This window comes from Maylandia zebra, linkage group LG14 (genome assembly GCF_041146795.1).
Source record: "Maylandia zebra isolate NMK-2024a linkage group LG14, Mzebra_GT3a, whole genome shotgun sequence".
In the NCBI taxonomy this organism is placed as follows: Eukaryota; Metazoa; Chordata; class Actinopteri; order Cichliformes; family Cichlidae; genus Maylandia; species Maylandia zebra.
In genome coordinates this window covers 25,224,206-25,240,627 of record NC_135180.1, presented here as the reverse complement: position 1 = coordinate 25,240,627, position 16,422 = coordinate 25,224,206, and the positions used below count along the sequence as shown (strand labels likewise).

The following is a 16,422-nucleotide window of genomic DNA, read 5'->3' as shown; positions in this document are numbered from 1 at the left end:
CAACAAGAACCACACAGATGGACTACAGAAGAAAGAGTGAGGGGTAAAAGAAAAGAATAAGCTGTTGAGGAAACCCATTAATCAGAGTAATGGTTTAAGGGTAATACACACACACACACAAAACATGAGCAGCATACTGATTTCCGCTCTGTCTTTACATTCAAGGCCTGTGAAAGGGCGATCCCGACCATCCTTTTCCCATTTCTGCCCTCGCAGACTGCATGCAGGGTGACACTGTGAAAGAGTTGACTTGAATCCATTCTGGCCTCTCACTCATGACTCCTCATTTCATCCTCTAGCAGTCCACAGTCCTGTCATAAAGCTGAAGTTTGGCCGACATAGCAGCTGTTGTAACAGATTTTTGTTTTCTCTCATTCTTCCTGTGGGCTCTGGTATCACTGTGAGATTTTTCTTTTGGGGTTAGGATTAGGGTTTGTCTGTCTCAGTGCAGCTCTTACTCTCCATCAGGTCCTCCCAAGTGCAGTCTCACATTTCCCCAAATAGCAGTGCAGCTCTACAAGGAGAAACGTCCGGCTAATTAACTCACAATAAGGGATATCATACAGTGTGCCAATACTACAGCATGCCTCTTGTGACCTTCAGTCTCTCTCATTTATTCCCGTCTTTGTGCGCTACACGTAATGCCGAGGGACATCCTGTCACCAAGTGAATAGTGGCTGTTCATCTCTGGGTACAGCTGTGCCCTCACTACCCTCTTTGTGTGACCCATATTCTGTCAACAAAAAGCTCTGCCTGTTGTTATGTACCCCCTTCTTCTTACATTATCTAACAGCTAAAATATTCAGTCAACTACATTCTATTCGGTATCGGCTAAAGGACACACTATATACGTAAAAGTTGATTTGATTGTTTTTTGTCTCATTGTATTGCCATATAAATTATGAAATGGGACAGATGTGCCCACTTTCTTGCTTTGATTTTAGAAATTAAGATAAAAAAAAATGAAATGAGAAGGTGTCCAAACTTTTGACTCCTGACCTGGGAAATGCAGGGGTTGGATGCAAAATGTGTTGCACATCGTCTCTTTATAACTAGCTCCAGCCAGCTGTCATCTGTCTGTTACTGTCCCCGGCATAGATGGCTGTTGAGAAGTCCAGGGGACTTCCATCCATCGGTGGTACGCTCAACACACTGGTGCAAGATACAGTAGGTTACAGGCTTACCAACAACTTGTGATTTGTGGCTAAGCTGGTAAAGCATAATCCCAATAGAAGTTTGTCTTGCTTGGAGAGTTGAGTTCCAGTTGGTGGTGTTGTATGGCAGACTGGTGTCCAGCAGGGGTGGGGAAGTCCATGTGTGTGCTGCACCTTGAGGGGCCCATATGTAGCCATGTGAATCCTCTGCAGGACAACTACTTATGAAGAGACTAGTATGTTGGCAGGGAAGGCTTTCTTAAAAGTTGCTAACCTTTTCACTGCACAAATGTAGCAAGCAAGCAAGACTCAAACCTTGTTAGTACCAACACCAGGATAGTGTTACCGAGGGAACAACATCCCATCATACTCCCTAAAAGGTTCCTATAATATTTGATTTGAGATATTTGCAGGTAATTTTTGGTCAATTTATGGGACAGAATAGATTATTTACTTAAAAGGTTACAAGACCTATGGTCCCCTCTTATAGCCTGAGTGCTACTGGCCAATCACATTTAAACTGGCTTTGATTTGTTGCTGTTAAACAGTCCACATGGAGACGAAAGAACAGATTGCGTCTGGTGAAATTCAATCTGAGAAAGATTTTGTTTTTTATGACGTCTATTTGCAAAAAGTAACTCGCACTCCAAACATTAAGTCTTGGCCTGGAAATGGTTTATTGTATTTACTAGGACATGATCCATAAACATTTTTTGGAAACAACATTTAATAGTTTATAATATCAAAAGACACCATAGCTTTACTGCAGATTAAACTAATGCAAAATCATGTAGTTGTCAAGACGTTGCTTTGAAATCAACACATAAGTGAGAAGTTTGATCTCACTCTAATTTACAGCTTAAAATGTTCAAGGTTTTTAGCCAGGCCTAAATTGCAGCTATGCTTTCAGCATCTTTGGACAGGCTTCGGTTACACGATATCAAAACACAACCAAACACATGCGTGTTACTGGCAGAGCAACAGAGAGCTGCAGAGATTCTGCAATGGACTTGAGCTGGTCGGATCGATACCTCCCTTCTTGCTGGAGGAGATGCGATTAGCTTAACATGCGGCAACTCTTCCACACTCTCTCTGTTCCACCAACACAAGAAAATATTCACAGACACTTACTGTAAGCAGACACAGCACATTTCTGTAAACAAACACCTGGTTGCTGACAGACACACACACACAACATCCCACTTACACCCTAGAGAAGATCAGGCATTTGAGCTGTGCTCCACGTAGCAGTCAGTGAAAGTCGTAGTGACTCAGCAGTCAGACAGCAGTGAGGGAGAGACAGCGACATCACTCAAGTGACGGTGGGGACATCGGACAACAGAGCAAAGTAATAAAACCATTCCGTTAAAGTAAAGGTGACAGTGATAATCTATGCTGTCTGTCTTTGTGATCATTGTCTATCAGCCTTGGAATTACCTGCCACAAATCCCTTTATGATGCCTGTTTTCTAAGATTTATTATTTACCTCTGGACCTAAATGAAAAACACGTGCGCTCCCTTTAATGCCATTGTGCATTTTGTTTTTCCTCTCTTCCTTTATTTAGCTCTCTTCCCCTTTCTCTATCTCCTATTCCTTTCACGATTGCCTTCATAATGAGGTCAGAGCATTAGTCCATTACTGGGTCACTTTTAACTGCTTTTCTAACCCCTTACTAGAGCAAACACACTGCTCTTTACACTGTATCTATAATTTAAAAATAGAAGGACTCTTTTTTTTTCATTACACTTCTCAACATTTTTCTCCCCTGAGAGGAAAGTCATTAAATGACATTTATTGTGTTTTAATGCACACTTATGGCTGAGTGCTCAGAGTGCAACTCATCTGCTTTTTGTCCACATGGCAACTTGTCTGGAGGTTTCAGTCTTGTATTCACACAAACAATGCACACACACACACACACACACACACACACACACACACACACACACACACACACACACACACACACACACACACACACACACACACACATTCAGCTTTATATATTGTTTTAAATGGAACCTAATTGAAAAAAACGACGACATGTTGAGGGGGTAGTAGTAAGTGAGATTCATGATGTGTTGAGGACATGAGGTCATATATCATACTTTGTGCAGCAGGCGACAGAAGTTGCCATTATTGGATCAGCACTGCTTCATTAAACCTTCACATGCCGTTGGACAGAGAGATGAAGGGAGGGGGAAGGAGAGCGAGAGAGACTTGAGAAGGAAAAGTGAGGACAAGGCAATAGAAGGCGGCTTATCACTGAGTGAAGGAAGGGAGAGAGGTAAAATAGTTTTATTAAAAGACAGAAGGGGGGCTAACGTGGAAAAGAAACAATGTAAAGAAACCTCAACCATCCAAAATGCTCTCTAATGATTTTCTTGTTTGTTTCAAGCAGATAATCTGCCTTTGCCTGACAGTTTCCTTTCAGTGCTGTCAACATTTCCCCAGAAATTGATGCGTTAGGTCAGCAGCCCACCAGATCTTACAAGTTCCACAGGTTGATTTCCCAACATTTTTCTATCAGTCTAATCACAATGTAATTTCCCTGACATCTCTCACTGTCATTCTGTTTGATTTAGTCAAGATTCAGAGCAAATGGCATCAACAGAAAGTTATGGAACCTAAAAACTGTCACAACTTTCAAAAGTGCACATTGAACTGAGCAGCACTTTTTTGGGGATGAATGGAGATCCGTTTGGATGCCATAAAAATAATTATCTAAAAGATAAGATTGAAAATTAGTATGACCACCTTGCGGTCTGACCAAGAGTTGCAAGTAACTGAAAAGAAACTAGCAAGGAACAACCATTCAACTAAGAGAACCATCCTTTATGATGTCTACATTACCTTATCTTTTAGTTGTGGGCATATCAAATATTTATATAGGTTATTAATAATAGCTCAGGCTTTGTTGAATAGAAAAAAGATTTGACATCTAAAATAGATTAGGCACTCCTTTACTTGATATAGGTATGGCCAAAGGAAGGGACAGCGTCAGAAGCAATCATTGCAGTCTATATATAGACTTGTTACTAATTTTAAAAAAAGAACTGTTCAGAAGCCTTAATTCACAAAGACAGGGTGCCATCTGGTGGGTGTTATTTGAATCGTACTTTTGAATCAACATAATGGTCCAGCATACGTGTTGGGTCTCTGAAAGAAAAAAACTCGACACCAAAAAGCTGAAAACTGAAGTTATACATTTTTATGAGTGTGTAATAAAAAAAAAAAAAGAGGAAGAAGACGGCTGAGTGTGAACATGCACGTGGTCCGTCCTGTGGCTCTTGAGCACTGGAAATACAACTTGCTGACAGCAAAGATGGTGTAATCCCGCGGCAACTTGAGCTTTACTGTCTCATCAACATCTTCTGTTTTGGCTGATTAAAGATCCTTTCGGATTATATGGGATAAGGAAACATTACCAGTGTTAGAGAACTCTGGGGTCATTTTAAGGACTAAAATGCCGACATAAAACTTTACAAAATCTTCCTTTAATTAAAGTATTGTGCCAACAAATCACACAATTCCTCATTCTAATTAGATAGCTTGCTTTTTAAAAGACTGCAGCCAAGTCACGTTTAGATTCTATCAGTTATTGCATCTCTATCTCAATTAAAATCTTTCCTCGTAATTGGAAATTTCGGCAGGCAGGACAAACTGATCCATCATATATAGAGAGAGATAAAACAAGATTTTAATCAATGCTACAGTATAAATGTAGCGAATTGCTGGCTGGATGGGGGGGGGGGGGGGGGGGGGGGTACATAAAAATTACACATATTTTATTTGAAGACAAAAATCTTTAACTGTACACGATAAAGACCTATCATGTTTGTAATGTGAGTTTAGAATACTGCATTAAATTCCTACTGTTTTTGTGTGGTGGCTGCCATGTATCTTTACATCATCCTTTGTGTGGTTGTAGTCAGCTATGACTGCTGAAACAGAAGCGCTTAAATTAACTAAAAGGTGAAGCCTGCAGCTCATTAGCGTTAGCTTGGCAGAGAGAGTGGAAACAGCTAGGCTTTGTCTTTTAAAGAAAAACAGGTCGCAGGCAGAAATTTTATTTGTCTGCAATGAAAGAGAATTTCAAGGCATTTTATTTTCTTTTTTTTTCTTTTTTTTGCCTGTCCCGTTTGGCTCTTTTGCCATCAGAATTGTTGTCTAAAGGCAAAGAAAGATGCCCAACGGATTTACTTTACCAAACTGACCATCCCAGCCTTGCCGTAATGGTCCATTTGATTCACCTTTTATTGTTTATTTTATTTTCACTTACTGAATACGGGACAGACTTGACTGGGGGAAAGAAGGGGAGAAAGAAAGAGGGAAAGAGAAACAGCTGAGAAGAGGGACGGGGGAGAAGGGCAAAAAACAAAAACCAACAGAACGGGCAGAGAAAAAAAAAATGCATATATCAATCACCTGGATCACCTGCTGAGAAAGAAAAAAGAAAACAAGCAGAAGAGAACAAGAGTAATAGAATAAACAACATCACAATGATATATGGGAATATGACAGTAAATACTAAATGTTAAACATTATTGTGCAGCACATAAGATCAACAGAACACAGTGTGCTTTGAGGTAGGAGCCAAAAAGGGTGTAGTTTGTGGGTGTGATCACCCGTGTGTACACCTGTGAGCATGGACGCGCTTGTTTTTTGTTTTTTTAAAAGGTTCCTTCATGTAATAATCTGCTAGAGGGTGTGGGGGGGCCACAGCCCCGTCCTCCAGGGCATGAAGCAGGTGTGGAGGAGATCAAAACTCCAGACATCCAGAGGCCCCCAGAACACAAGAGACCAAGGAAGACCAACAGAGGGGCAGCTGCGCCACTGTCCCGGAAAGAGCTGAGGAGAGTCCCAGATGAGGGCTCACTCAGCAGCCGCGGAGCAGAAGCCAGGGGGAGTTGCAGTGACGCGCCCGTGAGCTCCGCCGGCAGCCAGCTGCGCCTGAGTGACCGAGCCCCAGGCCGAGAGGCCGGGGGCACCCCACCTCCGAAGTGGCCCGAGCGAGCCCCAGGCTCCAGGCCCCGATAAGCGGCCGCCAAGGAGTGAGCCGGTGTGTACCTGGACGCCCATCCCCGGACACAAAGAACCACCAACGCACCGATGTCTGAGGGGGTCCGCCACTGGCAGGGGAAGTGGTGGTAGGGGGAGATAGGCCTCCAAACCTTGGAGGGCCTGAGATGTCCCCAGAGAGGTGGCGCCTGACACCCAACCTGACATATAGACACAGACATACAGGCACACACAGATACAAACATCCATTCCCACCCTCATGCTCTCATATGCACTTACTCCACACTCAACCAACGTGGAGACAGACATAAAGAGACGCTGTACACACGATCACACTCCCCAAGCGTACTCTACAAACCGGGTCTAGGTGCCCCCGCCCCTGGAGGGGGGAACTGCACCCAGACCCAGGTGGTGTTTCCCTTTTCCCTGCGGTGGGGGGAGGCAGACCGCCCCGACTCCGCAGCAGCAGGAAGGCTCCACACTCCAGACCGCAGTCGGACGGCCAACTCCTCCTCCTAGCCCCCCTGCTCCAGCAGGTCGCAGAGAACGGGGGTGAGAGAAGACTCCAAACCTCCCTCCACCCGCTCATTGTAATGTTGATGCATGTGTGTTCTAAGGTGCATTTAAAACCCAGGAGGGCATGGAGCTACCTGCCAGAGAGCAGCAGGTAAGCGCATGGTCCCTCCTGCTAGCCCTCAATGTCTACGTGTATTTAAAATTGAGAGGTGGGCAACGATGCCAGAGGTGGGGTGTACACCCTGATGGTACTTTGGACTCCGTGTATCGTGCCCACCCCCAAGATCCTATATGTATGTGTAATGAGAGTGTGAGTAATGTGAATGTCTAAGTTGTGGGATAAAATTGAGGCAGAGGCAGCCAGAAGGGGACAGGGGGGGGGGGGGGGGGGGGGGTAGCCTCCTCTGCACCCTGGTGACATACCCCTACTCCAAGGCCCTGCATGTGTGGGTGGTTGTGGTGGAGCGGGAAGAGGGAGGCAGCTGGAGATGGGGAGGGAAGGAAGGGAGGGGCAAGTGACCCCTCCCTGGGGCCAGCTCCCCCGCTGACCCCAGTAGGCACCCCCATACTCCGCGACCCGCCAGGGAAAGGGGGCCCAGGCCCATCCAGACCGGGCCCAGTGCAGCAGCGCCGCCCGGCCCCACAGAGCCCGGGACAGTCCACCCAACCCCACCACAGAGAAAACTGCACCCACCCCACCATCCACTCATCTTCCAGACTACATAAGACAATAAACACCCAGGCTGAGATCTTCCTCCACCTCTCCTGTATCTCCCCCTCCTGCAGAGGGAGCTCCTGAGGAGAGGAAAGCTCCTGCAAGATGTGACAATCTCCCCCACCAGTTGAAGAGCCCCCCAGGTGGCTCGACGCACCGGCGGCACCCTGCTCCAGGGCTGGGCCCCCATGCACCCACCCGCCCACAACCCCGGCAACACACCAACCAGGACCCAAGCCCCCGAGGCCCGGTCCGGGTCCCAGCCCAGAGACGGAGCACCCCCAGAACCTCACGCCCATCCCGGACCCACCCAGGGCCAGCCAGGCTACCAGGTCAGTAACCAGGTCAGCATTTTATTTTCAATTACAATGTAAATGAAAATAAAATGCTACAGCCTCATAAAGGGAGAATAAGAGGGTAACAAGTTAGGTTTCCACGGGAAACAACGACATAATTATATTGTAAGTAAATTTAAGTACCGTGTAAGCAATTTTAAGTAGTGTGCAATTTTATGGTAATTTTGCAGTAAAACAATATTTACACATTTCAGATACCAAATTTACTGTATTGTACTTGTTTACCTTTTAATACTGCTCTTTCATTATCTGGATACGAACAGAATGTGTTGGCCTACCTGTCAGGCAGGTTGGCAGATTACAGATGCCTCAAACACAACACACTCACGCTCCTCTCTCGAATCAGGCAAGGTTTTAATGCTGCCACTTTTAACCACGACTTCTAAGAGAGGGCGCCATTGAGCCAAAATATGTCGCAAATACATCGCTGTTATTATGGGAATCACAGTGGAATTAGATGCAACAGTAACACTGTTGCAAAGGTAACTTACAAGAGAAAAAATGTGGAGCCAATTGAGTTTTTCTTTCACAATCACTGTTGAAAAATACAGTTCAAAAGCAGAGTACAGGAAAGCAGTGTCCCCTTTCCTGAAAAAATCCCTGTTAGGCAAGGTTATGTAAAATGGGTAAAAATATCTTTTGTTTTGCTGCAAAATCACCCCAAAACTATTCAATGCTTCAGATTATAACAAACTACTTAAATTTACTTAGAGTATTATTATTTGCTTCCCATGGAAAAAAAGACTTGTCGTGCTCTAATTCTAGTGTAACAACATTTATGCATTTGTGGGTAAATATAAATAATTTCAAATAAAATTAAGTATTATGAAGTGTTACTGTGAAACATGTAAAGGTCACTTGTTTAACACTGAATATTCTGCTTAATACAGCATGTCAAACATCTGGCTCGGGGGCCACAATCACCCCACCAAAAACTCAAATCGGGCCCACTGGAAGGCTTTGGAAAATATGAACAAAGACAAACATTTTAGACTTTTAGCTGTATTTTTGTAAGTTTTGTAGTTTTTTAAATGATAAAAACTCCTGGGATCAATCATAATACACCAGACTATTGAAGTCATTTGATGTCAATAGATCAACATTTAAATAACATGTTTTTTATAGTTAGTTTCAACAAAAAAGAAAGAAAAAAATTAAAGTGAAAATTATTACTACTCACAATTCAGTCCCAAAGAGTCATTCTGACAGATTTCTTTATCGTTTACTGTAGAAAAACAGAGACATGTTGTTGAAATAGTGCTTATTTTTTCTTGAAGATATAACTGAGGGTTTCAGTGTGCGGTTAAACTTCTTAACAATGACAGAAAGGGAGGTTTCACTGGTGTGGCTCACAAAGGTCAAAGTGGCCTGTACGTGGCCAACAATGTAAAATAAGTTCGACATCCCTGGTTTAATACAAAAACAAAGATGAATATGTTGCGTTAAGCTTCATTTAACGCTTGTGCTACACACAGCCAGGACAGCCGCTCGCTGCTTGTTGTGCACAGAAACGAGCTCTAGCATTGTAATTTGTGTTCCCTTAAATTACCCAGAACATCCCAACCTTGAGCTCAAATGAAACGAGACATTTTAAACAAATTCTCCTTTACTTGAGTTCATTTGTAAATTTTTATTACATTTTTTTTATTCATAACAGCAAGAATCAAATATAGCAATGCAGGCCCCGTGAATAAAATGGGTCACGTACTTTTCTCTTAACTCCACACATCCATCAGTGTTGGCACAGCACACCACAAGCTATACTAACTACCTCCATGACTGGAATTATTGCATGATGCTATAGTTAATCAAAACCAAGGCAAACACAATCCTGTGAGATCCAGAACATACCACACCCCAACTCTTTATAATTTTTCTCATATTTCATTCAGATGATTGGATTTTATGGCTTTAGACTGTTGCAATCAGTAGTTTTCTCTACACACGCTTTCCAGACGAGGTGGCTGGTATGCAAACATGACGCATCCTTTCAGGGGGCCCGGAACAGTAAAACAAGCAGAAACAAACTGCAGCAGAAGACAGAATACATCATCTTAGCACTACAAGCAGAGAAAACAAACGACAAACCAAAAAAAGTTCAGTTTACATTATATCATAAATGTAAGCATGCGTGCTTGTAGAAGATGAGAGGTGACTAAGATGATCAGGACAAAATTTCAAACTAACTGGTTAATAACCAAACTACGAAGCAGTATATCATTCTGCAGTTATTCTTAAATTCTGACCTGATGTTGAACTACGATCGGGTTCGGTCAGTTTCATCTACTAGAAGCACAGCTTACATAAACATAAAGAACATACTTATAGCTATGGTGTTTGTGTTGCATGTATTTTAACTCTCCAAGTGGTGAAACTTTAGTGAGTATATTCTCAGGAATCTTTTTTTTTTAAATAAACCACTATTCTATTTTTATATTTTTTAATATATATTTTATTCCATTACATTGATAGAATATTGTATACTGTAAATACATCTTTCTGTGTAAATGTTTTCTTAATCAATAGTACTGTGTTGTGATTTCTTTTTTTAAACTGTATATGTATTTCCTTTAACATGCATTCCTCTCTGAGTACAGTAAAGAGACAGGACGTGTTGTGATTGGTTGGGCCTGGGCGGGCGTGGCCATGACACACACCTGTGCAGTACAGGCGGGTTGGGGGACCAGACAAACCCAGTCAGGCCCTTACCCTGGAGGGTAGTGGACGCCTCCTCCGGAAGGTTACCTGGCAAACTACAAGCTGCTGACAAAAAAGAAGAGCAACACTTGGCCTTTTCTGAAAGGGGTAGGAGAGTGAGAACTCGGTGCCCTTTTGATGCAAGCAATTTTGTTCAGCCTTTCATAAGATTTTTTTTTGTTATCCTAGCAAAATTCCTTGTCTTGATAGACATTATTTTTTTTATTCAAAATAAGATCTCAATATACATGATTCTTTCTTTTTTGACTATGTACAGAAGTGCAAAAAAGTCAACCATTATCACCTCAAGATTCCCCACCCCACCCTTGTTGTTTGCAGATGGCTGGGTAAGAAACGAGAGTTCAGACTCGGTTTCCTACTCGCCACATTCACCTGACCCCGCCAGCAACGCCCCCAAAAGTGATCAAATATGCAGCTTGTTTTCCAACATGGCCCAATTTCCAGGGAGAGTAAAAACATTAAAACAATAGTTACTATTTGAAATGGATACAGTAGAAAATAACATCTTTACTCTAAACATCTAAGAACTAGATTTTTATAATAGTCTTTTTTTTTTCTTATATGACTAGTTACAAACCTTACAATCATTAAAATATTACTCGTTTATTGGCGACGGTTGCCACAGCGACAACCTGGGCCTCTCTGTTCTATTATTTCATTACTGTTAGATACTCATATAAAACATCTTTGTTCAAAGAAGACAAAACAAAAAGACTAGCGAAATGAACAATATGCATACAGTTCAACAATATGCATAACATAGAAAATATTGAGTTTACAATTGTAATCATACGAAAATTAACATTACATGGAATTTTAGGGAACTGTGCATGAGGAACACGCAAACACACACACTGAACCTTATATTCATTATAAGAAAGATAAATATAATAAGCCAAACTGAAAATCTGAACTAATATCAAAAAAATCATCCAAACAAAACAATAAAACAATTGTTGTTGTCTAACAAAGAAAACCGCAAGAGAGTTAAGAAAACACAGACAAAAAAAAGTGACAGTTACATAGTGCTCTCTCTGTGTGTTAATATGGCGTGGATTAGGCAACTGGATGGTTCAAAATGGCATGTTGCATTGTGCTGACCCGATAATACATTCTAAGGCTTTGGATGAGTTATACAATCGTTTATATTCTTGCCACTTTCCCTGTACTATCCACCAATTGACTATGCCTGAAAAAACACCCAGAATATTAAAAAATAAAATAACATAAAGAGTTCTAGAGATCTACTCCAAACACTCGATCCTTCTTTGGGCTACATATTTTTAAGAATTTAGCCCCACTAGTCTATCCACAACACCTAACAACAGTGACACGAAAAGACTTTGGCTGACTATCTGAAAAACAGTTCTCAGGTAGACATAAGAACAAATACTCTTAAATATGTCTGACTTTATATACACTACACTGAATTTACTTTAACCTGTCTTAAAATATGAATAACGATACCAATGAAAAACAAAATCGGGTCGTACAGGTCGCGTATTTGCCAGTCGCACTGTCGATTTTGACTTCTGTCTCACAGCAGCGTGGACATCATCTGATCCTGACCCTGTGGTGTCATGATAACAGTTTCATCGCTGAGAGAGCTTCTTTGGTCTCTCACCCAGGCTGAGATCTCACAGTCTACTCGTCTGACGTTTAGAGTCAACAGACTTAATGGCCGCACAGAGCTCGGATTACGAGTCAAGTCATTTCACGTCTAAACAACTGACATCAACAACAAAGTTGAAGAAAATAAAATTAAAAGCTAATCAGTAGAAGATTTATGTAAAGCACACGGTCATCTAATCAATGGGGCGATGGTGCTCTTAGGGAATCACGGACAATGACGGGCTATGACATTGGACACTTCATGCTGTCCAAAAGAGAAAAGAGGCGTATTAAAGGGAGTCGTTGAGTTGCAACACTTTGTAACACTGTTTCTATACCATTCATGTAGTTTGAGATGTATGGCACTTTACAGGGATGCCTGCAACATTAAAGACATGTGCTTAAGAGATAGAAAGGTAGGCTACAAAGGTTTGAAAGACACCTCACAGACATTCAGTTGCTATTTTGCCTCTGAGTGCACTCATGTAATTTCCCTTATATCAGGTTTAACAAAATCAAATCATTAACAAAATCATCGTGCATGCATATGTGATTCAGTCAGATTATTTCGTTTTTCCTCAAATGAAATACAAGGTGCACCTTTGTGTAAACAAAAGACCAACAACCGATGAATAAACACACACAACGTAAGTCATGATTCTTGGTCAACAGACGTACCGATTCAGTCGACCTGTTCAGCGACTGCTCCACACATTTACCTTATGTTAACATTCAAAGTGTGTCTGGTGAATAAAGGTCAGTTGCCTCTACAGAACGCAAGGCAGTCTTTGATGCGATGTTGTTCTTTTCTCTTGTTGTGTAATAGTGTGCATGAAGTACACATGAAAACGCTTCTAACAAACTGTGCCTCCTATGTTAACATGCAGATTTATTCCAAACCAGTTCGGTCCTCCGTTTCGCTCCTGATGTTACGAGCATGGAGGGTGACCACTAATCTTGGACTTGACACCAGCACGCTCCAGCTCCATCTGAAAAGAAGTGCGTGAAGTACAGGAGGTCAGTTGTGAGCAACGGCAAAATGGCGAAGCAAAGCTAGTGAGTTTACTGCTGACTTAGAGTTCAATCAGACAAGAATGCTGATAATAAGCCTCAAAGTTTCTTTCTAAAATTTCTGTCTAAAACAAATGAATGTATGGTTTCCATAGTAACTGTGAATTACAAACTGTACTTGAACCACTCATTTGTTTTATTTATTTGTTTATATATACATATAAAGCACTGATTTTTTTAATGTGCAATCATATATAGAAATACAGCATGTAAGGCAAAAACTGATAATTTATCATTTTAACAACCTTGAAAGTCAATACTTGGTATGACCACCTTTATTCTTCAACGCTCTAAGGGAAGCTTACTTGCAGTTTCTTCAAGTAATAATAATAATAATAATAATAATAATAATAATAAATTTTATTTATAAAGCGCCTTTCAAGACACCCAAGGACACTGTACAATAGATAAAAACACATAATAAAGTAGTGTTCAGGAGTAGTTGTACAAGATTCCTGAAGGACAATAATGTGATCCAGGCTTTGGAAAACCACTGAATAACTGGAAAATGTTCCACTTGTTTTTCTATCTGTTGTTACTGCAGTGTGTTTGCGATCACTGCCCTGCTGAAAAGTGAGGCGGATGGTGTTGCACGGTGGATCAAAACGATGATAATTTCATCAGTTATGTTCTCCAACACCACAGGCTGAAATACACCTCTAAACTTTGACAGAGTCTCAACACTGTTTTACAGGTCCGTAGATGCTCACTGCTGTACTTGTCTTCTGACCTCCTCTTTGCATATTGATGATGATTTGAATCAAAAATTCAAATTTACTTTATAACAGCTTCTTGAAAACAATTCAGCAGATCCATTTATGATGGATCAGCTGAAGTGCAGCAGCTGTGTCAAACTCCTTGAAAACAAAATCTAATGAATGAGGGGTGGCTCGAAACTTTTGTACAATAATGTACGAAGTTATAGTTAGCGAAAATCAAGGCAAACAAAAAGGTTAAATGAAGATCTCTGAGGGGAGGCAGACTATTTCATGCACTGTTACTGAATATTAGAACCCATTCGCTGCACAATTGTCCAATATGAACATATTTCTTAGAAGCACAAGCTGCTTTAGAACAAGATGTGATATTTGACATTTTTGATGTTACTTATCTGTCATCAACATTATTAGTATTTTATTATTTCATATATTTTATTAACTATTTTTAGAGCTTTATATCGACACAGGTTATATCAATCAATTCTATAATACATTGTTTATGTTCTACTTTACTAAAACGCTTAAAGAGCTGAGATATTCACAGCTGTATTAAAAACAAAAGATTTTTTTTTTACGATTTTCATACTGATCTTAAAAAAATATGTAAAAGTATGCAAACACTGAGCGGCTGACATTAATTTGATCTAGTTCAGCTGTATGATGACTATCATATCGTAAATCTCATCAGCGGGGAATCAGGAGCGCAAGAAAATCTGATGGATCACTGTGAAAACTTCCACAGTGGCCAAGTCATATAAGACAAACAGGATATTAATTCATCTCTGTTGGCTTGTGCTGTTTGATAGTGTGGAAGCTTATTTGCTATTCCTGGCATGTTGTAGCTGCTGGCAGCTTACAAGCTAGTTAATGTTTCCAGCAACCATTTAGAATCACAACTTTAAATATTGGCAAACATTACTGTATAAATTTCAACATGCAGGGAGGGAATGTAAACAGATAAGCACTAGACGCTCTACTTGGCAGCTTTTAATATATTTATTTATTTATATTTCATTTAGTTTTTTTTAATTCTACCTGTTTTGCTGTGTTTCTGTTGATTATTCTAAGCTAAGTTAAGCAGCTCCTGACTCCAGCTTCATCTCTAACGTTCAAATATGAGCGGAGACGTAATCTTCTCTTCTAACTGCTACCAAGTAAGTGAACAATTTTATTTTGTAAAAAAACATTTCTCCCACAACTCCCCCAAAAAACAAACAAAAAAAAGCTTTTGTAACTCTGTCACATCGGAGGTTTGGAGGTCTTTTTCAGAGAAAAAAGATTTATTGTTCGAATGCATTGTGTGAGGTGCTGGAGGTGCAGTACATACTGTTCTGAGACGTCTACATCTGGGTCACATACTTGTGACTAGTCAGATGGTCTGCAGATATTATTGGAATCTGATTGGGAGGAGAAAAGACAAATAGGGGAGGAGGGGGGAATGGGAAGACAGAGGGAAATAAACAGAAGGGTCTACTGCAATGAGGACAAAACACACTGGAACCACAACCGCTAACAAGCATAAGCATAGCGATCATGTCTATAATCACAAATTGAGATATTTAGAAATAACTAGCAAAGACCAGAGGTGATCCTTGTGCACCACTCATGCACTTTTCATTTCATTCACATTGAAATCGTACGATTAGAGGAGAAAAAGTCAGAGGTGATAGCAGAGGTGAAAGACTGTGAAAGAAGGCAGGAGAGGAGCAAACCTGATTGGCTGTTGCTGTTGCAAAGGGAACACTTGTGGCAGATGTGGTGGCTGCAGACACAGTGGCTGGGGTAGCACCGTGCATCATGGGTACTTGGAGGGGGAAAGATCACACAGGCAGTTGAACCAGAGCAGATTTAAAGCTTTTAATGCTTGACACTTCATTTGTATGTCTGTGTATAGAATGCTGATAAACATGAGATCTAAACAGCTTCAGATTTATTGTCTGCTTTCTAGCAATCTTTAACGTTTTATCTACAAACATCCCAGCAATTTGCGTAAACTCATAGCAACTCACCTGCTGTGGAAAAAGAAAAGAAACGTCAGGGAAATTATTTAAATAGCGGCTAATTGAAAATTGGACGAGCATATCATATCAGGAGGCAGCGTGTTATTTTCTTGGCGGGGAGCATTCAAAACTGAATAAGAGACTTCACTGGGTTTTGCAAAAATTACAGTACAATCAGGATTGCATAAACTTCACACAACATCTCTATCCTTTCTTCTGCTACCACTGATAAATCCTCATGTTTATATGGCATTTATAACCAGACAGTATAATGAGGCGCTCAAGAGGTTAAAGAGCTTGAAATGTAAGTTAAACAAAGCAGGGGTCAGGGGATTTTGAACTGCAACAAGCATTAGGTGACAGACAGATCTGTGGTGAAGCAAAAAGGTCTACAGTACAGAATAGTAAAGCACATCATTTCCAATTGAAATTACACAAGTATGCTCACAATCAAAATTTGCAGTTTACATTTGAATAGCCTGTGTTGAAAAGACACTGAATATCATTTTGAGTACATTTCAAAGTCTAAATTAAAAAAA

At 40.9% G+C, this 16,422-nt stretch overlaps 1 protein-coding gene across 9 annotated transcripts in view; it reads right to left on the bottom strand.

Annotated features, from left to right (window-relative positions):
* Window positions 1-9,379: 9,379 nt before the first annotated feature.
* Window positions 9,380-16,422, bottom strand: part of LOC101466097 (muscleblind-like protein 1) — a 66,222-nt gene continuing 59,179 nt past the window's right edge. For 7 of the 9 annotated variants that reach the window (XM_076873250.1, XM_012917168.5, XM_076873251.1 and 4 more), the window contains 3 exons: window positions 15,596-15,687; window positions 15,211-15,280; window positions 9,380-13,082 (listed from right to left, as the gene is read on the bottom strand). In XM_076873250.1, the coding sequence (XP_076729365.1) occupies window positions 15,224-15,280; window positions 15,596-15,687 (149 nt within the window). In that variant the 3' untranslated portion in view covers window positions 9,380-13,082; window positions 15,211-15,223. The remainder of the gene's footprint in view (window positions 13,083-15,210; window positions 15,281-15,595; window positions 15,688-16,422) is intronic. The other 2 variants (XM_076873253.1, XM_076873254.1) reach the window with 1 other exon arrangement.